The 25,803-nt window shown below is 40.1% G+C and overlaps 2 protein-coding genes across 2 annotated transcripts in view; one reads left to right on the forward strand and one right to left on the reverse strand.

Annotated features, from left to right (window-relative positions):
• The window catches only part of SLC25A26 (solute carrier family 25 member 26), a 141,391-nt gene extending 125,274 nt beyond the window's left edge, over window positions 1-16,117 (forward strand). Inside the window, exons 8-10 of the mRNA XM_087708852.1 lie at window positions 3,592-3,656; window positions 5,390-5,463; window positions 13,302-16,117. Coding sequence (XP_087564978.1) covers window positions 3,592-3,656; window positions 5,390-5,463; window positions 13,302-13,398 — 236 coding nt within the window. The 3' untranslated portion in view covers window positions 13,399-16,117. The remainder of the gene's footprint in view (window positions 1-3,591; window positions 3,657-5,389; window positions 5,464-13,301) is intronic.
• A 2,244-nt stretch (window positions 16,118-18,361) lies between these two features.
• The window catches only part of LRIG1 (leucine rich repeats and immunoglobulin like domains 1), a 146,120-nt gene continuing 138,678 nt past the window's right edge, over window positions 18,362-25,803 (reverse strand). The window contains exons 17-19 of the mRNA XM_087708851.1: window positions 25,027-25,161; window positions 21,851-22,147; window positions 18,362-19,519 (exon numbers count right to left, since the gene is read on the reverse strand). Of these exons, the coding sequence (XP_087564977.1) occupies window positions 19,332-19,519; window positions 21,851-22,147; window positions 25,027-25,161 (620 nt within the window). The 3' untranslated portion in view covers window positions 18,362-19,331. The remainder of the gene's footprint in view (window positions 19,520-21,850; window positions 22,148-25,026; window positions 25,162-25,803) is intronic.

Below are 25,803 nucleotides of genomic sequence, written 5' to 3' on the forward strand. Positions count from 1 at the left end.
GAAGGCATCATGTCTAAATTATCATTGTTGAATTGCTTTTGTGTATGGTCTCCGTGGCATTGATATTGTTTGCTAGAGAAACCAATTATGGTGGCTTTTTTTCTCTAAGGAACTCTACTGAAATCTAAATATGTCTATTGGTTGTAGACTTTATATCTATATTAAATGTTTACAATTGAAAAAGATGCAATTCTAATTTGTGTGTGTGTGGGGGGGTTATCCACATAGGCCATTAGTTTCTGCAAAATATTGTGCTAGCATATTATCAGATTTTAAATATTGGGATCATGCTTAGCATACTGGGGATTTGGAGAGATCTTCTGTATTCACAGAGTGTAGATCAAGGGTGTCAAACACAATTTCATTGAGTGCCACACCAGGGTTGTATTTGACCTCGGGGTGTGTGTGTGGCCAGAGTGGGAGTAGCCAGCTCAATGTTACTTGTGTCAGGGGACACCTGTGGTAGCCCGAGCGCTCTGCCAATGAAAACGGTCTCCCGAGCTCCGTTTTCGGCTGCGACGGCCTCCTGCAATCCTCTGCCAGCGAAAACAGAGCTCAGGAGGACTGCCAGTCCTTTGCTGTTTCCAGATCAGCCCCGCAGGCCAAATCTAAGCACCCCGCAGGCCAGGTCCAGCCCCCGGGCCTTGAATTTGACACTCCTGGTGTAGACCTTTTTAACAGTTCTTACTGCATCCCTACTGTATAACCATAATAGAGCCTTGTGGTCTCATGTTGTGATGGCTGTTAGATGAGACAGCCTCACTTAACATCCCCTAGTTTGATTTGGTTGCAAATATATATATATATATATATAAAGTCTGTCAATCGGCTCGTCACAAGAGTCCATCACGACAGAAACCCAATATTTTTACTGTTTTCTTTGTTATATTTGTGTTTTATTTGTGCTGATAAATAATTGTAAACATTTAATGTAGATATAAAGTCTACAACCAATAGACATATTTAGGTTTTAGTAGAGTTCCTTAGAGAAAAAAAGCCACCATAATTGGTTTCTCTAGCATCCCTTTATTTATTTATCAGGACAAATAAAACACACACACACACATATATATATGATTCTTGTGACGAGCCGATTGACAGAGAATGGAAGCAGTTAGCTTCCTCCCATAATTGGGGCATACCAGGGGTTGTGACAGACAGACAGACATACATACATACATACATACATACATACATACATACATACATACACACACACACACACACACACACACACACACACACGAAGGGTCAAGATCAGACCACTTATTTCAGAAAATCCAGCACATATATATAAGTGGTCTGATCTTGACCCTTCGTATATTATAGGTACTCTCCTTTGAGAATATTTTGCTTTTTTTAACCTCTTTTCTTCTTTTTCTTTATTGCTGTGATTCTTTTCTTAGCTAGAGTGGTATCAAAATCGCATTGTTAGAACAGTAAATTTAATTCCTAATTCTAAATGCATTAGTGATATTATTGTTTCCGAAGAAATAGCTATAATTTTCCATTTCTTAACACCCACAGTTTAGAAGCAAGGTGGGATTGTTCAGGTGTAGTTATTTTTGTCCCAATGAACATATTTACGAGTTACATTTAGTCAGCAATCCTGGCTTAAAAAGTTATACGAGTCATTCTTTCCTGTTCAATAACAAGTAAATAAACTATATGTGTGTTTCTGTACTGGGAAGGATTTTGAGATAACCCTGGATTATGGCAAGCAGGCTATATGCTTGTTTACTCTTGTATAATTGTTCCCATATCAATGCCAGATATGCAAATTAGATTTAATACTAGTTATGGATCCTGGCTTTTGTGAGAATGATAAATCAGAATCTCTAGTTCGGATAACACACTAAGCCATGTCTGTCAAAATCCCAGCCTGTGGGCAGGATGCATCACACATTGGCCACACCCACACTTGGTTTAGTGATGGGGGGAAAAGTCAAATACGTCATGTGACGATGATGTGACAACGTGAGTTTGACACCCCTGTGCTAAGCTGTTCTGTTTTTTTTAGCTTTGTCCCTTTTCCATTTTATTAGTTTTAAGAAAAATTAACATATTTTATGGTTTAAGGTTAACTTTTTCAAAACTGTCCATTTCCAGATGTGTTGGGACTGCAGTTGACTGGTGCATATGTTAGCAGATAGTGGGGAACACTTTGGCTTATAACTCACCTAGCTTTTAGATTCCTCTGTTAAACATTCTGATGAAATAAGCGTTGGCGCTTCTAAGAGACTATGTCCCACCTTCTTGAATCAGCCAGAAAAAAATTGGTTATAAGCACTATTTATGCATCTTGTCCAAACGATTGGAATCCAAGAAATAATTGTGATAATTTTCCAGATGGTGTGAAATCAGTGCAGGCAGATTTATTAAACACTTATTAAACTTTCATTGACCTAAAGTTGATAGATGATAATCTGATTCATATATTGAGTGGTGCTTTTTTACCTGTCATGGCATAAAAATATCACATGATGTTAATTATCTTACTATAGCATATAAATTCAATTAATTCATCACAGCTGTCTAAATAATGTAATATATAAGTAATCTAAGAACAGCACAACTGATTAAGAAATGGGTCGAAAAAGCTTCATTTTCGAGATCATGATAGAGAGGATAGAATAAGTACACGAATCTACTGAAAGCCATGTTCTTTGAATTTTTCCTGTTGTGAAGTATTGTAGGCATATTTAGTGAAAGTAGTGATAGGATAAATATAGTTCACTCTTCCTTTGTGTTTTTAGCTTGCTCCTCCTTCCAAATTTTCACTTCCACATCCTATATCTAGCTAGAGGACTTTGTTGACCTTTCTTACTGTTTTTGTAATTCCTGTTTTCTTCAGACATAATGGAAAGCTAAACTGGGAAGAGGTTGTTCTGAATCCTGGGGTCACCCTCTGCCCTGCCACCCCCAAAGCTAATAACATCAGCCACAGAAAAGTTGGAGGACCATCATTTTTTTTAATTTTTGATGGATTGGTTGATTCATTCATTCATTCATATTTCTTATTAATGGCCCATCTCCCTCCATGTAGCCGGATCAGAAAGATATTGAGAAATTGAGAACCACTGAGAGATTTAAGATGGCAATGATGATCATATGTCTCCCATCTAGCCTTTTCAAATCATCACCATTAAGTGGAACCAAACGGCATCTCTGCACTTTATCCAAACTGAAAATCTGACTGAAAAAGGTCTAGATAATCAATTTTTTTCTGAGGTTCTCTGTAAATGCAGCCTGTACATCTTTTTCAACAGTGTTCCTCTAAAAAGGAAGGTTGGAGGCTAGACAAAAATTGTCCAGAGAACTTTTATATCAATATAAACAAATACAGACAGAGAGATACGGACACACATACATACATACATACATACACGCACATATGCATACACAGATGCGTTTTTGGACTGATCACAAGTCAACGTGGCTCTGACTTCAGATAAATCTTGGAGGTGAAGGACAAGGTTCAGAAGTAATCATGAAGTGAATTTGGCAGAAGCTATGGGAACTATGGGGCTAAGCAACTTGCATTGTAAACTAACAAAGTCTTGTTTGTATTTGGCATTTTTATATGCTCAGGTGGATTTGCAGCTGCAGTGACCACTCCTCTGGATGTAGCCAAGACAAGAATTATGTTGGCAAAGGTAAGAACTTGAAGAAGAGTGTAGAGATGGCTGGCAAGTTTTCAGATTAATAATTCTGGCATCTTGCTAGTAGCAGCAACAAAACTGAATCCTGAATCTATTGCTAATTTTAGTACAAGAATCATAATGAGAATAGGTACATTTCGTTTCTGCATTGAATAGAAGAACCTTTCTTTTCTTCAATAAACTAATTCTAGGAGCAAACCTATCTTTGAAAGACCAAGCAGCTTTCTAATTCACTGTTTTTTGTGTGACATGATATTCTATATTATTATTTTATAATATGTTATAAATATATATTAAGATAACGTATATGGTTGCCTCCATATACTGTATTTTTCGGAGTATAAGACGTACCAGAGTATAAGATGCACCAAGGTTTTGAAGAGGCAAATTTAAAAAAAAGGTTTTGCACTCTGCAAACCTCCCAAAAACGGCCCATTTTTCATGAAAACAGGCCAGTTTTTTTTTTTAAAAAGGACATGAATAGCCCTTAGGAGCTTGTAGAGCCTGAGGGGTGGGGGGTGGGCAAAAACGACCAAAAATGTCCCACTTTTTGTGAAAACGGGCCCATTTTTTGTCAAAAAAGGACATTAGGAAGATTATAGAGTGTTCCTGAGGTTGAGGGTGGGGGCAAAAACAAGCAAAAAAAGGTCCATTTTTCACTCATTTCTGCCCTCCCCAGCCCCCAGGAGCTCTCTGAAAGCCTCCTACAAGCTATGCACGGCCATTTTGGTGAAGGGGTGGGGTTTCAAGAGGCAGAAAAATGTTGTATTAAGGTTTAAAGTTTAATTTTATTTATAGGCCGCCCAATCCCGGAGGACTCCGGGTGGCTTACAGAAGGGGAAAGAAAGGAAATAAAAGAAAATAAAAATAAGATAAGACAGGTTAAAAACAACACAAATACATTTATTTCAGTCGGGGCTGGACCTCTACAATGAGGTCAACAGCCCCAGGCCTGCCGGAAAAGCCAGGTCTTGACAGCTTTTCTGAAGGCCATGAGAGTGGGATTCAGTGTATAAGACACACCCAGATTTTTCAGCTTGTTTTTTGAGGGGAAAATGTATATCTTATACTCTGAAAAATATGGTAAATTATATAAATTATGAGTTCCCTCACTGTGACTCCTGGAGGCTTACAGAAGTAAAATCCCAAATATAAAACCCAATAAACCCCTATCAAAGAAACCACTTAATGGGCTTCATAGCCGAGGTGGCGCAGTGGTTAGAGTGCAGTACTTCAGCTGACTGTTATCTGCAGTTCAGCGGTTCTAATCTCACCGGCTCAAGGTTGACTCAGCCTTCCATCCTTCCGAGGTGGGTGAAATGAGAACCCAGACTGTGGGGGCGATATGCTGACTCTGTAAACCGCTTAGAGTGGGCTGAAAGCCCTATGAAGCGGTATATAAGTCTAACTGCTATTGCTATTGCTATATTCCCCTGGGGTCCCTAGACGTTTTGACAAAACTATGTCTTCAAGCCCTTTCGAAAGTGTCAAAATGGAGGCCAATCTTATCTTCGCAGGGGTGATGTTCCACAGAGAGGGAGCCATCATAGAGAAGGCCTATTTTGGTTCCACTAGAACCAAATATTCATTATCCAATGCAGATCCCAGTTCAGTCATTTTCATCTCTCGTGAAAGAGCTCCAGCTGTGAGAGACCTTTGTATGACATTTTGGCTGAAAAAATGGCCTTCTGGGAGCAGCTTATACTCCTGTTTCTTTGTCTATATAGACTGGCTCCAGAACCGCAAGCGGGAATGTGTTATCAGCTCTTCAAGGTGTATGGAAAACTCAAGGGATATCGGGGTAAGAATAAATAAAGGGGCAGGGATGAATTGAGGGAAAATGTAAACACATTTTTTTTCAGTAGAAAGTGGATTTTTTCCCCCCTGAATGTCTATGCAAAGCAAGATATTTGTATATTTTTTCACTTAAATGTTCCATGCTTTAAAGCTTGCGTATGTGCTGTCTGGTGATAATTCATGAGAGGTTTTTGAGTAAGTTAAATTGATGTTAGCTAGATAGTTTGTGTGCAGGGCTGTGGACCAAAGAGGGATTTTTTTCAGATGTTTTCTATATTGCAAGAATTTAAATAGTTCACGATGTGAAAGTGGAGGGGGGGGAGCTTTTTTGTTGCTTAGGGAAGCCAACCGTTATAATCTGTTTTGTAACTGGTATGAGTCCATTGTTAAGACATTCTGTAGTTTATTTTGAATCAAAAGATAGCAGTGTCTTTCCCAAAGAGCGCTAGGAAAGTTACAATTTGCACAAAATATTATATAGATCTATGTTTTCTTTCTTATTTCATAGATTTATAATTCACCTTTCCTCTAGGAATTCAAACACCGGATCTTTCCCTCCAGTTTTATCTTCCCCAAAACAGCATGAACTTAGTTAGGCTGTGAGACAATGTGTAGGTCCAAATCATCGAATGGAATTCTATGGTTGAATGTAGACTTTACCTTGAGTGTCTTCAGTCCTTAGCCAACTTTTAAATCCATCTATTAAAAGAATGTTTCGTTAGTTGTGTACTACAAAGTATTTACTACATATATTTGTTTTAGGTGTGTGTGTGTTCAAAAATACTATAAGGGTCTGAAGTGTGTGTAATGTTTGCTAGCTGCTCTTATTTGCTATTATTTGTCAGCAAGCAAACACTTTCTGCTGGTGAAATGTACTGCATTGAAACAATATTGTTCTTTCCAGTTGTCACAGAACAAGTCACAAAATAAACAATGGCAATGAAATAAACAGGATAGCTGGCAGGCAAAGGACATGGAGTCTGTGGATCCTTTAAATGTTTCAGTGATTTTCTCCCAGGCTGTTCTGGTGCAAAGAATCCTTCCTCACCTTCAAAGCTGCTCTAACAAGGCTCATCAGTCATTGCTTCATCTTGGTCTTTACTTTCTCTTCCTTCCAGCACTTTATTCCTCCTCCCCTCCCTCATTTATTTTCTCTCACCCATTTCTTGAGAAAGTTTTTAATCTGCGTGAAAAGTTATCTGCTGTTCTCTCCAGCCATATCAGGGTAGAAGAACAGTGTGTGTCTGGGCAGTCATGTAAGCCAATGATAGACAATGTTCAGCTGTCGCATTATATCACAGTAGCCTTTAGCCCCAGCAGCCCTTGCTAGCTCCTCAAACTTACTTTCATATGAAAAGGAGACACATGTTGACCCTTAGATTATAAGGCTTGTAAGCTTCCCTAAGTCGCTTGATGGTGAGGTGGTCAGGAAAGAAAGGAAGGAAGGAAGGAAAGAAAGAAAGAAGGAAAGGAAAGGAAGGGAAGGGAAGGGAAGGGAAGGAAAGGAAAGGAAAGGAAAGGAAAGGAAAGGAAAGAAGGAAAGGAAAGGAAGAGGGAGGGAGGGAGATGAAGGAAGGAAGGAAGGTGGCAGGCCAAAGATCCAAAAGAAAAGATTGCTGCAGCTGCTGGTTTGCTTTTGGATGCTATTTGGAACCCCGGCAGAAGGAAGGAAGGAAGGAAAAAGAAAGAAGGAAAGATAGCATGGAGCTCAATTTAGTGCAGGGGTGTCAAACTGGCGGCCCGCGGGTCGGATGCGTCACATGCAGCCCATGGTCACCCCAGCTCCGCAAAAAGAAATTTTTTTGTAAAATGTCATGTGACAACAATGTGATGCCGCAAATTTGACATCCGTGATATCGTAGTTGGATATTTTCCTCAAAAATATATATTTTGAACAATATGTCATTTTGAGGGATGAAAGACTACTGTCAGCCAAGTGATATAGATTGGAGGTAACAGTACTATGGATGATGGTAATTGGCCAAACCTAAGGTATTCTGAATTAAAGAGTCTTAAAGATATGGAGGCCTTTCAGAGAGGTCTTCTTGATGATATCTTCCTGCTTTGCGGTGCTTCTCTGGCATGATGATCCTCCCTAGAAATTGCTGTAACAGAAAGCTAGAAGTTTATCACTAGAAGTGATAAATGTAGAAAGCTTGAGGAATTATGGAGGAATACAGTTTATATAGGGACACGGTGACTCAGTGGCTAAGTTGCTGAGCTTGTCATTCTAAAGGTCAGCAGTTCAGCGGTTCGAATGCCTAGTGCCACATAACGGGGTGAGCTCCCGTTACTTGTCCCAGCTTCTGCCAACCTAGCAGTTTGAAAGCACATAAAAATGCAAGTAGTAAAATAGGAACCACCTTTGGTTGGGAAGGTAACAGCTCTGCGTGCTTAGTCATGCCAACTGCATGAGCATGGAGACGTCTTCGGACAGCATTGTCTCTTTGGCTTTGAAACGGAGATGAGCCCCACCCTCTAGAGTTGGGAATGACTAGCACATATGTGCGAGGGGAACCTTTACATTTACCTTTACAATTTATATAAAATCGCAACTAAAAAATCACCTTTCATTGATGGACTCCTTCAGCTGCCAGGCTTGGAACCTACAACTGCATTCCTCTGTCTGTTCTGGGGATTTATTTATTATTTCGGTGAGTGAGATTTGTCTGAGATCATAGAGTCAGAAAAATTACAGCTCTGAGCGATGCCTAGGAAAGAAGAAGTGGCAAGCTGGGGCAAACCTCAAGGAAATCTTGGAAAGTGGCTAGAAATATTACAGGCCAATTCTGCAAGGTTTTCTACCAATTATAAATGATTAATCAAAGTGTCAAGCAGGGTGTCCATATGAAAGGATAGATGATGAACTGCCTTGTCTCCTATCCTATTATTTCACAGCCAACTAAGAGAAACTGCAGAGCCTCAGACTGCAGGCTGCCACCCTATTAAATCCAGAGGCTGCATATTTGCTTCTGACCTTGAAGAACGGGCCAGCGGTTTAACATCCCATCTTCTCTTTGCTGTTGTTAATTCTTTTTTCAGTCACTGTGATGGGGGATTATAAAAAGGGACTAAAAGGCCATAAACCAGACACAGGCTTGTACCAGTTTTGTTCTTTCGAATCCATGCCCATCCGTGACTTCCAAGTTTAGTCTATCATTTCTCAATGCCTCGTAGCAGTATTATATGTAGTCCTGCAAAGTGCCAGGCAGTAATTATTAGCTGAGACATTTTGAACAGAAGCTGGGGAAAGGCTTGCAGTGTCCAGGGTTGTGAGTTGAATACTTTCCCTAGTCCTTCCAATCCTAAATTTTAATCTGTTGGGTGTTTGCAACCAGTTGATAGGCAGTCAGGTTCTCTGAGCTTCTCTCAGTGGTGGGATTCAGCCAGTTCGCACCTATTTGGGAGAACCGGTTCTTAACTTTCTAAGAGGTTCAGAGAACCGGTTGTTGGAAGAAATCTTCTTTTGGGTTTTTTCCCCACTTTACAGGGCTAATCCTGTAAGGAAGGCAGGAAGGAAACATTCTGGTGTTGTTTCTAGCTTAATCTTTATTGTCCTGCTTACAGAAGCTGCCTCTCCGGTTAACCCTTATTACATTGTAACGCCTAAGGCAAAGTGCCCATCAACCTGAGTAATGTTGAGTTGGCCACGCCCACACGGTCACATGATCACTAAGCCCCACCTACCCACCTGGTCATTAGGACAGAGAACCGGTTGGTAAATTATTTGAATCCCACCACTGGCTTCTCTGTGCTTTTAGTCAGCATAGTTTATTCTTGTTGGAGTTGGCCGCCATTGTGAGGAGGAGGGAGAATTAATCTTGACTGTCTTAGATGCAGTCCTTAGCTTGCCTATCTGATACTATATATGACTGGATTTAGGCTGGAACCAACTGTCACTCTGGACCTAATTATAGACAATATCTTTGTCGTAATAAAAAAAAAGGAACAACTAGGGGAAACACATGAAACAATCAAGATCTTCAAAGGAATACAATTCACAAGGGAAGAAGAAAACAACACACAAATGGCAGCAAAACTGGGCTGCCATTCCAGATTTCAGTAGCACAACCTCACTTATAGGGATGGACTTAAAGCTTTCCTTGACTCCTTGAGTTCACACTAGTCTAGTGAAGAGAAGGATCAGGGGAGACATGATAGCACTGTTCCAATATTTGAGGGGCTGCCATAGAGAGGAAGAGGTCAAGCTATTTTCCAAGGCACCTGAAGGCCAGACAAGAAATAATGGATGGAAACTGATCAAGGAGAGATTCAACCTAGAAATAAGGAGGAACCTTCTGACAGTGAGAACAGTCAACGAATGGAACATTGTTGTGGGAGCTTCATCACTAAAGGCTTTCAAGAAGAAACTGGACTGCCATTTGTCCTCCTTGGTTGGGAAGTTGGACTGGATGACCTACAAGATTCCTTCCAACTCTGTTAATCTGTAATTATTTTCTCTCCACAGTAAGGATTTGATTGATAGCCATCTATTGAAATTGGAAAAGCTACTGGAGAGAATACCTGTGGACAGGAATCAAATATTGGTACATAGTATCAGTCTTGGTTTTCATATGAATTTTTTATAACACCTTTAAGGAAAGAAGGGTGACCAAACTCTTCTGTAGAGAGAGCCAAAATTTTGGAAGGGATTATTAGACTAAATTAAAACCTAAAGCAGAGTAGATAGATAGATAGTGATCCTTCAGCGTACTCTAATATATGTGCAAGCACCCATAAATGCATTTATTAAAATATTGATCAAGAATTATTTTGGATTATATATCTTTATAGCTTTATTTAGAAATAAGTGCTCTTGATTCGACACTCCTTGTAAGCATGCCTTATTTATCACTGCACCTTTAATAAGATTTCACACTGGTCTAAAGCAGTGAGATGGGAGGTTTATGAGTTCCGTATTTCCATATATTTCACCTCTTTTGTTAGTGGCCTGAGAGTGGCCTACAACTTATAGAAGACTGCTATATCCATGGAAAACAACACAATTATTGGGGAAAGAACACATGGCCCTGGGAAGAACTTGAAATACTCCAGGCAAATCTGTTTCCTGCTTTCTTTGCTTAACAAGAAAACCAAACTAAAGTGTTTTGTTCTTAAAATTTTCCTGTGTGGAAGGAGTTAACAAATGACTGGACTGTAATCAGAACAAGAAAGAGCTACGGTAGATAAGCCAGAACTCTACTGAATAATTAGCATTTGAAAGAGAATTTGAATGGAGAAAATAATAGCGGCAATTTCTTTGGCTGTGGATCGGTGCCAGCTTAACCTTTTCCAGTAGGAATCTTCTAATCTCCAGATACACGTCTTGGTGTAGATCTGCCGATCTGCTGAGGGATTCTTCTGTCAGTACTTGTCTTGCTACAAATTACTTAGCTTTAAAGCTGTAATTATGGTAATGCAGTGGATTGCTGTCTAGTGAAACCATAAAACATTCCCATCTGCCTGCCACAGCCCTGAAGTAGACCACAGACAAGTGCAGGAAGGAAGACAAAGAGCCCTGAATCTGATTTAGCAATGGCTTGAGGAGGAGAGAAAAAAAGCTTCACAAAAGGCTGTTGTAGAATTTGTGTCACATTCTCCAAAGCAGAGATTAATCAGAAGTTTTGATTACGGCTGCCTTGATTAAAAATAACAACCCTTTCTCTTAGGACATTAGTAGTAATGTCCTTGTTGGTTCTTTTTTCCCCTCCAAGGTTTATTGGGTTTTTATTTTTAAACATATATCAACATCAGTACATGATCAGTGTGGCCTCTGGATATGGTTCATGTTAATACAAATAACAAGAGTAAATTGTTACATTAATCAAATTTATATGATCCTAATATTAATGTACTTGATTACTTTAAAATAGTTATATTTTATAAATATATATATATAAATATAGTCAATATTTCAATGTTCCAATCTAATGTCAATAAGCTTGAACATACATAGTATTATCATCTTTCAACCTCTCATCTTTCCATCTAATTATTATTTATATTCAATTTATATAGAAATTATAACTACTAATATTCCCTGTAATTCTTATTTCTATCTCTATTCTGGCTTCTAGTCAGGTCACTCTTACTAATCCTAATGTTAATACACATATTTATGTTAAGACATAGTCCTTTATATAAAGGTGTATATTCTTATTTCTCACCTCTATTTCTATTTTTAATCAGGCCATCATTATATTAGAAAAAAGAAGAAAGAAAAAAAAGGGGGGGATAGCTCTATTCTATCCATCATCTCTTGCCAGTTTTAATACTTCAATTCTTATTTGGTTTTTTGGCTTTAGCACAAAAACCCTGTGCTTTTTTCAATAAGCCTTGAAGTTGTGGCTCTTTTCCTTAGAATTTTGAGTAAGGATGGGTTGTGAGAAAAGGTATCTATTCCCCTGGAATGACCATCTTCTTTTTCTATTATCCATTCTTTTATTATTTTCCCAGTATTCATTCTGTGTTTGAATTCTCAAGAATTTCCTTGTGTTCTTTAGGTTGCCCATGCTTGCATAGGTTTTTAAAATCCATGCCTCTTTCAGGAAACACACACAAGTCTGTTGTGAAAAACAATTCAGTTATATATCTATGAGATAAAGCCACACTTTTTGGAGATCAGGAAACACCCGTGTGCAGAAATTATGTAAAAACTCATCTCTCAGAATTTGAAAGGAAACATTATTTTGGACACATGAACTTTCTTATATTTGATTATTTTTGTTTCTCTGTCATATTATTTATAATTTGGTGACAGGTTTGGAGTTGTTGGGGATTGTATTCGGGAGCCCTGTTTTAGAGGAGAGCAGTGATGGTCTCAGAGCCTCATTTTTACAGCTGTGTTGTGGCTCCCAGAGTCCCACCTTTTGACACAATGCTTGCCGTGGCACGACAAAACCGCGCTCGACTAAAGCGCGCCCGATTAAACCGCGTCGCTGACATCATCAACAGGGCGACAACAGCGAGCGTGGAGAAAGGGCGCTTTAAATAGCGCTTTGAAAGCAAGCTGATTCAAGTTAAGGTAAGTGTTAGGTTTAGGGTTAGGTTTAGGGTTAGGTTAAGGGTTAGGGTTAGGTTTAGGGTTAGGTTAAGGGTTAGGGTTAGAGTTAGGTTTAGGGTTAGGTTAAGGGTTAGGATTAGGTTTAGCGTTAGGTTAAGGGTTAGGTTTAGGGTTAGGTTTAGGGTTAGGTTAAGGGTTAGGTTTAGGGTTAGGTTTAGGATTAGGTTTAGGGGGGTTAGGTTTAGATTTAGGGGTTAATTTTAGGTTTAGCGTTTACAGCGTGCTTTTTTCTCTGCGCTGTTGTCACGCTGTGATGACGTCAGCTACGCGGTTTCGTCGAACGCCCTTTAGTTGAACGCGGTTTTGTGGTGGAACCAATGCTTGCAACTAGCTGGTGCATTTTTGAGGCAGGAAGCAGGGGTGGTATTCACTTACCTTCCCTATCGGTTCACAAATGTGAGCATGCCCTTTTCCGCACGTGCACTTTTGGTAAAAAATGACCTAAATGGGATGCCCTAGAGCCAGGTGTGTGAGCGTGGCCACCTGCGATTTCCGCTACTGGTTTGGGCGAACTGGCCCGAACTGATAGAATACCACGACTGGTAGGAAGGTGACTAAACTCTCTCCTCACTAAAGTGACCCCATCTCAGAAAGCCTTGCTCCCAAATCTGCCCTCATGCAGCCCTCAGTTACAAATACGTTGAGCTCAAGTTGACGTTCAGGGAAGCAATTTCAAAATGGAGGGGAGCCTCTCTACAGTATTTGCAGGAGTGGAGGGGTAGAACATCCTAGTGGTAGAACTTCCAAAATATAAAATCACTTTTGTTCTTTTCTTTCAGTTTGTTTGCCGGCATTGTCCCTCGAATCTCTTCCATCAGCCTTGGAGGTTTTATCTTTCTCGGGATGTATGACAAGATCCGAAGCTTGCTTTTGTGATTTTGGTCAAGAGGAACAGCTGTGAAGCCACTATCCCACCCACCCCTCCTTAATTCTAAGAAAAAATATTCACATTTATAGAAGTTATTCCTTTATATTTCTCTCTTCCCCTTCTTCCTGCCAATCCTGCCTCCTGTGGCTCAGCAGCTGTTCAGCAGCCCGGACTTCATTCTCTCTATTTAAACAAGGAGAAATTCCGTAATTCCATTTCCGTAACAAAAATGTCCATTTATGGAGAGTCCTGTTATGGTGGTGAGGCCATGGGGAAGAGTCTGCCAAGAAATTCAGCTTTGGGGGACAAAGCACCTATTTAGGGGTTCCAGCCAAGGAACTGAAAAGCATTATTATTAGCAGTCACTTTAGGGAGTGTGATGTGCAAATGACAGCCCAGTCTCCATGGCTTAGTAGCCACATATATTCATCATAGAATGGCACCAGAGTCACCCCAGAGAAGAAAACAGCACCGTTAACATGACTGAAAACTTGCCATGCTCTGCAGGACAGACGGAAGAAGCAACAAGGTTTTTCTTTTAAAAAAAAATGTATAGAAGGGGGAAAACCCATTTGTTTCTTGTTTGAAACCCATTTGGAAAATCTAGACCACTGTTCATACCTACAGGTGCATAGCCAGCATTCTTGCTTGGATAAGCAAGGCTGCCTTTTTTAATTAGACTCGAATTTCTTTAGTACTGATTGAGTACAATGTTGTATTATTTTACCGCCTAACAAGGGTGCCTATGAAAAAAAGAGCAAGCTTGGTTTTTTTTTTCCTTTTCTTTCCCATCCTTTGCCTCCAAAAAATCAGTTTGGCAGGAGGTGAAAAAAAATGAAGATACAGAGAAGGGGGAAGAACTGATGAAGGGTGAGGAGAGGAAACGAAGATGCCATCTCCTGCAGGGAGCTCAATTTGTCTCCTCCAAGGACAGTCACAAAAATGAGAGATCTTGCTCAAGAGGCAGAGTGGGATAGTGATGAACCACAATAGATGCCGAATCCAAAAAGATCACAGTGCAAAGGGGCAAGGTGGCTTTGGTGGCTGAAAAACACTTTGGGAATGTTTAGACACTTGCAAATCCTCAGGGAGGGTCGGGGACATAGGGTCGCAAGGTTTTGATTGCATACCATCATCTGGGCTATTTTGAGCTGTATCCCAACTCCAATAGATGAGCTTGACTGCCATGATGGCTCACCCCAAAGAGCTATTCACTCTAGATTGTCTACTTGGGTTTTGCCTGATGGGTATACTCCCAAACCAAGCATTGGGTTGTTGCCATTCCGTGAGTTTTGGTGGCGCAGTGGTTAGAGTGCAGTACTGCAGGCTACTTCTGCTGACTGCCAACTGCTGTTAGCAGTTCGATTCTCACTGGCTCAAAGTTGACTCATCCTTCCATCCTTCTGAGATTGGTAAAATGAGGACCCAGATTGTTGGGAGCAATAGGCTGACTCTGTAAACCACTTAGAGAGGGCTGTGAAGCGGTATATAAGTCTAAGTGCTATTGCTATTTACTATTTGCATTTTCAAAGAATATAGGGCCTCTGTAGGCACCGAAAACAAAAATGTGTGTTTGCACTTCATTGTGTAGCAGGCCAGCTCCAATTAGCTGCTTCAATTAAAAGATTCTAAAAAATAACCATGGAGGAGTAGGGAACCTAGAATAAATGAAGAAACGTTCCCATTGGCATTTTCTTCCTTTCTTTCATTAGTGAGTTAATTTTTGTGTGTGCTGTTTGAAACTGACCCTGAATCCAGCAATCTTAAAAGTCCTCTGCTGACCTCATGCAGAATTTGAATGTCTTCCCTTCAGAGTTTCAGCTTAATCTGTAATGTAAAGTGTAACTCCCTGAAAAAACAATCCTGTACTTTTTTCTCAAAAGTAGACATTGTTCAATTCACACTAAGTTTATTTCCAGCCCAAATGCTGCAGAATTGGTACATAGAGATATATGCAAGCGAGACTGTTTTTTGCTCAATTAGGAACCACCTAATTTACTGGATTTGGTGTAAAAGTCATGTCATTCAAATGAAGTCTCCTTCAACCTGAGCTCAATTCTGGGTGACATATAGGGCACAGTTCTCTGTTAATGCTCTGACTCTTCCAATAGGAACTTGGTGATTCTGGGTAATAACAGAATTAGAGACAAGAAAGTGGGACATTGGCTAAAATTGGCAACTAAATCTCCCCAAACTGATTAAAGATAACATGTATTTCATTGAACTAGTGGAATGAATGACTCAGAAATGGGCCATGCCCATGATCCTAACTGTGAGGTATTTGGTGCTCTCCTTGATGTAAACCCTACTCATTCCTATCAGTTTGCCTAGTTGGGTAATAAAAGAATAAAACAAACTTAAGAAAATACGAAGAATCCCATAGTTCAACCTTGAGCTATAACTATTTTATTGATATTTAGACATAAGTTCCATTTGGTCATCCTAGCCCATTTGCGGGTTATGAAATACATATCCTTTAAAATGGTCTTCAAAATCCAGGAAGCGTAACAATGCAGAATTTCATTTTACTTCTCCCCCAAAGCCAAATTATAAAAAAGCGCAGATCAATGAATCAAGGCAGGATAATTGGTATTATAAATGAACCTTTATTAAAGACACTTCAATGCCATTTGTTAAACACTTCCAATATCTTTACAATGTATTCTCAATGTACAACATTGTACCACATTAGTCTAATAAATAAATAACTTTTTACACAAAAATTAATACTTCCTCTTTCACATTGCCTCTCAGAAGCAGCAGATTCACATATTTAGTGGAAGTAACAACATTTAAACAACTGTTATCTAAAACTAAAATTTCCAAAAATGTTAATATGGCAAGTGTGCTTAGCAATTCCAATGGTGATACCTTTTTTTTTCAATGCCTTTCCAGATTTACCTTCATCTTTACCTAGAAACCTTCTTCACCTAGTAACCAAACCTTTACAAGTTCACTTTTCTTTAGAAAGCACATCATTTAGTTTCTCTCTTTATGAATAAGGGGAAAAAATTACCCTGACTATGTTTCCCTATTAGCGGATCCACTTTCTTTAACATCACCAAATAAGCCACAAGTTGGCACCTTATATCATTGGACACTTATTCCAAAGTGCAAGTGTGTTTTATTGTCTGGAGATAGGGGGATGGTGAAATTATGCATTACTTCAGAAAGTCCAGCTTCAGCTAAAAAGCAGATGGCAAAACTTGTCTTACAAAGCTATACATTTACCGCCAACTGAAGGAGAAGGAAGAGTAATTTAATGGCATAGTAATCAGATATTTAAAAGCTCTCTCTTACTTAAAGGGAGAGAGTATGTTTTATCACAGGTTTCCTATTAGAGGAAAGCCTCCTCCCAAAAGTATGAAGAAAAAGGCTTGCACATGGCACACCAAAACCTCTGGTTCTTTTCTATCCAGTTGCTGTAGCAAGATACTAAACATCACAACAGAAAAATAACCTGTGCCAGCTGGCCTTCTAATGTCTATTTAGAAAAATCTGGTTGTTAATGTTTCCTTTAGAGTCGAACAGTCTGGTTAATATAAAAACATGCCAAAAAGCTTTCCTTGGTGTTTCAGAGTAGATTAAGTCTATTTGTGTCATCCCGCAAAGAAAGTGTTTCCTATATTATGTCCCTAATACGAACTCCTAATATCCTAAACTAAATCATGTTTCCTATCTTTATTTCTCTGAAACTGGCCTTTAAGTCAAGTAAAGAAAATAAGGAGATCAGACAGAACCTGATGCCGCCCTACAGACAATGTCCTAACCTATGTTTACCAACTTTACTTCAGCCTGAGTTACAGTTAGTTGATCAAGTGGGACGGAGAATGACTTTTGGGAGCTACCATACTACATAGGCATCAATATCAAAAGAGACAGCAATTTTTTTTAAAAAAAAAAAACCACACTTAAGTTATAGAAACAGTTTTCGTGTATGTGTTCACATTTGTGTCGAGGGCTTAAGTGAACTTACAACAGTGTATAAAAACTAAAGCAAAGTAGCCAAAGTATCCTCATGATTTTTAAATGAGAGATTCCTTGCTTGATAGATCTTTAAGTCAAAAGTCTCTCACAACACAGAGAAGACCTTCAGAAGTGGAGCAACTATCTATGAACCTGAATTCTATGTCTCTGACTTGAAAAGGAAATTAGGTGTATGTGTGCAAATAGATTATTCATTGTGTCAGATTACTGCATAAGCAATATTAGCAATACATTTTGAAATCTCTATAAATGGAGTCAAGGTGCCAAGAGAAAACATTAATAAGTTCCTATGCGAAATAGAACAGCATGAGGATGTCTCCTCTATAATGTTCTTGCTCCTCCTGCTGCTTTTTGAGGTGAGCTTGGCCGTTTAATGTTGTTCCACTAGGATCTTTACAAGTGCAATGAACATTTAATATTTAAATATAAGTTGGGATTTGACACAAGGTTGTGTGCATCTACATTAAGGTTGAAATTGGATAGATAGCCACATATTCCAGAAGTCACCATAGAGCGAGGATGTTTCAATGTGCTGTCCTAAAAAACTCTTGCTGATTGCCACTCCCTTCTCTGGCACAGGCCCACTTTACATCAACTAGAAACTCTGCCACTGATTCAGTCATGGTTCAAAAAGTAGATATTGAAGATATTCTGGGAGCATCTTACTCACCTCAACATTAAAAGAGCAGAGTTCAGTTTGCCTTTTAAGCTCAGTGCACCACAGTCCTATGGATTCACTTGGGAGCAAGTCTACGGAAGAAACATACTGTGTACACCATTGTGCTATCAATATTTCTGAGAAGACGGGTAGACCAGGGGTAGTCAACCTTTTTATACCTACCGCCCACTTTTGTACCTCTGTTAGTAGTAAAATTTTCTAACCGCCCACCGGTTCCACGGTAATGTTGATTTTATGAAAACCTAATGAAAATGTTTTTAAATAATGCTATGACATTTTTTAAAAAAGTCAATTAAATTAAAAAAAAAAAAGGAAAATGCTTCAGTATTGGGCAAAACTCCTACCACCCACCATGAAAACTGGAACGTCCACTAGTGGGCGGTAGGGACCAGGTTGACTACCACTGGGTTAGACAAATGAATTAGTTCAGTGTCTATTTGAAAGATCTGAACAGCAATGATCACAGGCAAATGACACATTCCATCTAATCTGCTTGAAGATTCCCCCCAGCTCTATGACTGATCCTGCACACAGTTTTTGGGTTTACTGGACTCTCAACAGAAATGTCACTTGCGCACACACATTTTTTTGAAGGTTTAAATATTCAGCTCTTGATGGTGTGCTGTGTGTAGAGCACTTCTCTCAAACAGCATACCCCCTACAATGGGATACCATAGAAAGGGCATTTTTATCAGTGTGATTATGGAAAGTTTGTGGTCCCAACCTCAAAAGTTTTAACTAAAGACACCAGAACTATTTCTCTTGGGGATGGCTGGGAAGGATTTAAAAAAGAAAAAATCCTTAACAATGAAAAAAAAGCATATTGTCAACATTATATAATTTCACTCAGTCACACATGCACCAAGGGATAAAACAGTCTCTGTTAAAAGATATTATATATTTATATAGATATATATATATATGAAAACTCTTATGTACACATTTGTTATCAAATACTTCTTTCACTTTACATCGTAACATTTTGCATTTCTGTGCTTTATTTGCAAGCCAACATGGAGCCACTGATCCTTCTCGGGGAAGTTTTAAAAACTATTTACAAGCGGGCATCGCAGAAACAGGGCTCTGTTCCCTTACTCAAGCTTGCTTCTCATACCTCTTGGAGTTGTCACTTTTCCCTTAATTTGCAAAGCTGTCCATTCAGACTTTGAGGTAGAAGTAGCCTTAGATAATTCTGTGCAAAGAAGTGGGAGAGACAGAGGGAGCACGCTCGGTTTATTTGCACCTCCCAAGTTTCCTGGGTCCCTTGTCAGCGTTTCAGTGGCTGGACTGAGGGAGAGAGGTGGGTGACCTTGTTAAATGGCCATTGGAGACAAGCCGTGGCTGCACTTCTCCCCCAGGTAATGCCTCAGATAGTTCAGCACTTCCTGTTACATGTAGCAGAGAGCCTTCAGCAGGCAATAAACAGTCATAAGGCTCACAGGCAGCCAAGGGCTGTGAAGGACCTGCAAGGCAATTAAAAACAAGAACTTTTAAGGACAAGAGTTTCTCAAACCATGCTGTTATCTCTACCACCCACTTTCTCTGTACAGAGACCTAAATATAAGTAAAATCTAATTCTACTTAATCTTATTTGAATCTAGGTTTGATTTTTCCAGTCACAATTTAGTTTGAACTTTTGCTCTAGGGCAGATCCGGGCATTTTTAGGTCCCCAGGCCTCATCCAACCCTTTGGCTGTCTCTGTCTGGTCTACGTGAAATCAATTGGAAATTAGAAATCAAATGTAGATAAATGGTGCTGCAGGGGGTGGGGAAAGCTCTGTGCAGTCACTAGGCTTTCCCTCAGTTGGCGGTAAAGTTGACGGTATATAAGTGTTATTGCTAATTTTATCAAGGCCTGCTTTAAATAAGGAAACTTTTGCAACTATCTGGCTGACCTGAACAATCAATGTAGTACACGAGAACCAATTATCTACTTGCCCCTTTGTCTTCTATCAGGGAAGGCTACACATTTTGATTTATTGCAATCTACTCAATGTGTCCCAGAGTAATAACTGAACACTGCTTTAAAACCAATGAAGCCTGTGTATAAAGTCAGATCAGAATGATTCACACATTTATTGGCCACATATTATAGCACTAAGTAGTAGTATATCTTAGATCATCCTGGTTTGAACCTGGCTTCCTTAGCCATTAGAGTTAAGTTGAACGTTTCAAGTATTTGAGCCTAGTCTTTCAGGTTTCTAGAAGATCAGCAGTTTGGGTAGTTCTGTCACTTCTATTACCCAAAGGGCTACATTAGCTATTACCCAGTTTTATAGACACCCTGAGGCAAATTACATTCCAGCAGTAATTAAACTGTTTACCGCTAAAATAGCTGCTCAGCTATTGAGTGGCGTTCAGCCTGGCCCATTTACAAACCTACGGGCATTGGAAACCATTCTCTGGACTCTCTTCAAGTCTCCAAAATGTGTTCCTATTGCAGTTTTAAGGCTTGAAGCTAGTGTACTAACCATTAAGGTCAGCTTGGAGCAGGATTAACTTCACCCTTCAGAAATCTGTTTGATTCTACAGGGCTGTATTGCTAGACAGCTGCCAATTTTGTGGGTAAATCAGACTGGTATGGAGGAATTACCTAGTCTCAGCCTTTCTCCTGAATATGTAGGCCAACTAAACCTTATGGAGGCCAAATCAATGTATTAGGACATTGATCATCAGACTGTTCACTGTTCCTGGATTTTATCACCAAATGTTAAATTGCCACAAGCTCTCTATTGTAGGTTATTTAGACAATCTGACCACAAATAAATGTAGAAGGGCTTTTTCTACAGCCTGTTTTAATGTTCTTCCTTCTGCTCTATTGCACTTGTGGCGCTAGGGAGGCCGAAGCTCCTGCCAATTTCTTGCAATGTTATTACATAAAACTTCTTACATGATATCCCAAGAAGTGCTTTGCTCTGTAAGATTATTTTCATATTTGGAGGTCAAAGGTGAAAATTTTATGTTTCCTTTTTAAAGGAACGTTAATTCTTCATTTACATTCCAGGTTACCAAACTCTCTTTACTGAGCCATACCACTACACAAAACTTTGATTTAGATTTGTTGTTCTATTGTTTTATGATAATTTCTGGATAATAGGTTTACTACAGCAATCTATTTTATTTTCTTCTCTTTACTAAAACACTCAGTTCTTATATTCTTTGCCAGAAATATTTTGGCTTCTATACTCCAACAGTCCTCCTGGTCAAAAATGCTGACTAAAAAAAAGAAAAAAACAACAATAGCCAATCTTGGCTTTCTATTTATTTTCCAGAAGACTCCTATGTATTTCCAGAGTAAAAACTAAATCTAAGATAACAGCTCCAAAAGGATCACTTGGAAGAAAAGGATGGACCAACCTGAAACGGATCTTAGCTAGGGCTACCATATCTGGCCTAGAAAAATCCAAATGGCCACTAGATGGCAGCAAAGAGTGTAGTCACACCTAAGCTTCATCCATCTACCATTTTAAATGCAGAGATATTTATTTGTATCTCGCTTTTTTATTTTTAAAAATAACTTGAGAGGGCAAACATAACCAGCACACCTCCCTCCCCCTATTGTCACCACCACAACAACTTTGTGGGGCGAATTGGGCTGAGAGAGTGACTGGCTCAAAGTCACCCCGCTGGGCTTTCACGCCTGAGGAGGGACTAGAACTCACAGTCTCCTGCTTTCTAGTTGGGGGTCTTCACCTCTAGATTTAATGAGAGAGATGAGAGTGACCAACTTCCAAAAGTAACCTGGAAAGTGTGGGAGGCATTTTAAGAAACATACCCTCAAAATAGGCACCTACCTTTGCTGTCTTCTAGAGGTAGCTTGCTTGGGCAAGCCGGTGACATCCTGTCATGATTGCTAGGATAAATAGTGCCGCTGACATCTGATTTTCTACTGTCCGTATTTGTGCTGCATTTTAGAGGGCTAGAACAGTTAGCCGTTAGTATGCCATCATGCTTGTCGGAGTCCTTGCTACTGGGAGTATTTGGAGTCATAGTCTCTGCAGCCAGAGAATAGTAATCTGGGCCCATTGAGTAAACATTCTTGATATCCACGCTTCCATCGCAGTCAGTATATGGGGCAGGCAAGCTATAGGCTTGAGACAGAAAAGAAATCCGATGTAACAAATTGGAATTATATTCAGGTAGGAGAAATATCAATGGTTTCGTGAGTCTAGCTGTCACTAACAGGTATGTCAAGTATCATATTTTTCCGCATATAAGACGATGTTAGTTGCAAAGTTTGTTTGTTTTTGTTTGTTTGTTTATTAGTTTTGTATGCCGCCCACTCCCGAAGGACTCCGGGCGGCTCACAATAAACAGGGAAAGGGAAATAAATAAGACAATACAAAGAATTTAAAAATGCACAACATTCACAATTGAGGCGGGGCTGGATATTTCAACAGCGCCCAGCCTGTTGGAACAGCCAGGACTTGGTAGCTTTACGGAAGGCCGGGAGGGTAGTAAGGGTCCGGATCTCCACGGGGAGCTCATTCCAGAGGGCCGACGCAGCAACAGAGAAGGCTCTCCCCCGGGGGGTTGCCAAGTTATGTCTTAGCCATCGTGACCCCATGGACAATGTTCCTCCAGGCCTTCCTGTCCTCTACCATCCCCCGGAGTCCATTTAAGCTCACCCCAACTGCTTCAGTGACTCCATCCAGCCATCTCACTCTCTGATATAAGATGATACTTTTTCTTTAAAATATTTAGCTAAAAATAGAGGGGCGTCCTACAAACCGGGGTGGGTGGGTGGGGGAGAGGAAAACCGTGGTTATGAAACTGCCAATAGCTTATCTCTGCAAACTAGCCACACAAGGTAAACTTCTGATTGCAGAGACAAGCTAACAGGTTTCCTCCAATCATGAGCTTTATGTAACTGACGTCAGCTGATGCTACGGAGAGTGTATAGCCAATGCCCAGATGTGACAGGGAGCAGTAATGTCGGAGCGTTCTGAGCCCATAAAAATGTCAGAAAGCAAAAAAAATAAATACCGTACCGGTAAGCAAATGTCTTACTCTGCAAAAGAAATGTCTTCAATTTAATGTTAAAAATATTGATTTATGAATTTTGGGTAAGAAAAGTGTGTTTCCTATACATGGGGGCGTCTTATAGATGGAAAAATATGGTATATACTGGGTCAATGGCCCAAATTCCAAATGAACAAGGATGACTGGTTAGGAATTCCGGAGTTTTCATCCTAGGGAAAGATTGTGTTTCATGCTAGAGAGCCCCATTTGTGGTTCCACAGAGCTGGGTAGGTATATGCCATGATTCTTTGGAACTACAGGTAGTCCTCAACGGTTCCACCACAAAACCGCGGTAGACTAAAGCGCGCTCGACAAAAGCGCGTACCTGACGTCATCTCAGCGTGACGAAAACATCACGCTGTGAGCGGTAAACTTAAAATTAAAGTGAAAACCTTACCCTAACCCCCTGAAACCTAACCCTAAACCTAACCCTTAACCTAACCCTAAACCTAACCCTTAACCTAACGCTAACCCTTAACCTAACCCTAAACCTAACCCTAACGCTTAACGTAACCCTAAACCTAACCCTAACCCTTAACCTAACCCTAACCCTTACGTGAATCGGCTTGCTTTAAAATCGCTTTTTAAAATCTCCGCGGTCGTATTTGTCATGCTGCTGATGACGTCAGGTACGTGCTTTAATCAGGCGCGCTTTAGTGGACCGCGGTTTTGTCGTGCCACGGTCCTCAACTTATAAACATTCATTTGGTGACCGTTCAAAATTACAACAGCATTGAAAAAGTGATTTACGACCATTTTTCACAATTACGATGATTGCAGTATCCCCATAACCACGTGATGAAAATTTGGATCCTTTGCCATTGGTGTGTATTTTTGATGTTTGAAGTGTCCCGGGGTCATGTGACCACCTTTTGCAACCTTCTGGCAAACAAAGTCAACAGGGAAGCCAGATTCACTTAACAACGATGTTACAAACTTAACTGAAGTGATTGACTTAACAACTGTGGCAAGGACTATCTGTCTACATTGGGAGGTCTGTGGGCCAATACATTTAATTGAAATAACTATGTGTTGCTATGAATATCAATAAAAAACCCCACCTGACTCAATACAAAGTATCACTGAAAGACTCTGAAAATTTATACTCTTCTTAAAATAATATTTGAAATGACAAGATCCACATATCACACAACATTTCCTCATGTCTACTTCTCATTTCTACTTTAGCAACATCTATTTGTCAATAACAATCCTTAGGTTAGGATGGGGTGGAGACTATTGGTGATTCAGGTGCCTTGGTGGAAATGCTACAATATGTTTTCATATTGTTGTTTTCTGGTTGTTGTGAACTGCACAGGATCATTAAGTATGTGTGAGACAGGCAGCTCCATAGATTCTTTATATAAGTAATGTTTAAGAGAATATGTAGATTATACAAGTTGTCAGCGTCTGCTTTGCTGCTGCTTCGGCTGCCATTGAAACGGGGAGGGAGGGCATGGTATTTGGGAGGGGACTGATTGTTGTGCTGGAGGAAGATTCTGGAGTTTCTACTGCCCGTCTTACTGCACATGCGGAGGAGGTTTCCCGCCAAGGCCAACGGCACCGACATTCCATCTTGGTGATGCCTTTCGAAGTTATCTCGCACCTGACACTTGGGAGAATTATGATTGGACTGTGCATGGGATGCCAAGGGGTGGGGAATGGGTTATACAATATATCATTTGCTTGTGCCTAAATAATCAGACTTCGCTTTGCTACGCTTCTGTTGTGGTTTTCTTTCCTGATTATCCAATGAAGAGGTGCTGACACAAGTGCTGTTTTCAACATTATAGCCCTTATTGACAGTCTGCTATTTAGGAAAACAGAGGGAGTGCGCATATCACTGACAAAAAGTGTTAAAGTGAACATTTTCCAAAGTCAAAACTGTTGCCTAAGTTTGCTTTGTGTCTATTTATGAAAGAAAATTGAAGCAGCCCACTTCCCATACCTGTGTTGTCTGTAAGAAGCATCCTGTCGGGAATGTCTTCTCCTTTCCAAGACTCTAAGTGTATCTTTGGCTGTCGGTAAATGACAGAGTGAGCATCGCCTTCTGCATCCCTTCCTCTGCTAAGCTGGCAAACACCTGTAACCGAATGACAAAGATGTGGTCAAACTGCAGGCATGGCCAACTTTTATACATAAAGATACTCTGAGGGTGAAGAGTTGTTCTACGAGCTTCTGGGTTGGTTTCTGAACATTTCATTACGAGGCGAAGTATAATATCTTTGGTGAAGTTTAGGGGATGTCAGTGTTAGTGTTCCTCTGTTTATAAGGGGTTCAGGTGTGTCAAGGGTTCCACCACAAATGCGCGCACAACAAAAGCGCGCCTGACTAAACCGCGGTGTCTAAAGCGCGGTGACAAAACCGCGCGACGAATTAGTGACTAATTAGCCCTAAAGCGCGCCGACAAAAGCGCGCCGACAAAAGCGCGCCGACAGAAGTGCGCTATAACGTAACCCTCAACCTAACCCTCAACCTAACCCTCAACCTAACCCTAACTGTAAATCTTACCTTAAATGAAATTGTGTTTCTGTTGGCACGCTGTTGTCGGCGCGCTTTTGAAATCGCGGTTTTAGCGCCGCGGTGTTGTCGGCGCGCTTATGACGTTCGCACTTTTGACGGGTCACGGTGTCAAGTGAATCGCTATACAAGGACTAACTGTACTCATGTGATTGTTAGCTTTACTGCCCCTGATGTCTTTCATGGTCGTAAGTTGAGCACTATC

This window comes from Thamnophis sirtalis, unplaced genomic scaffold (genome assembly GCF_051295495.1).
Source record: "Thamnophis sirtalis isolate CommonGarterSnake01/CBP01778 unplaced genomic scaffold, rThaSir2_p1.2 scaffold_3, whole genome shotgun sequence".
Classification (NCBI taxonomy): Eukaryota; Metazoa; Chordata; class Lepidosauria; order Squamata; family Natricidae; genus Thamnophis; species Thamnophis sirtalis.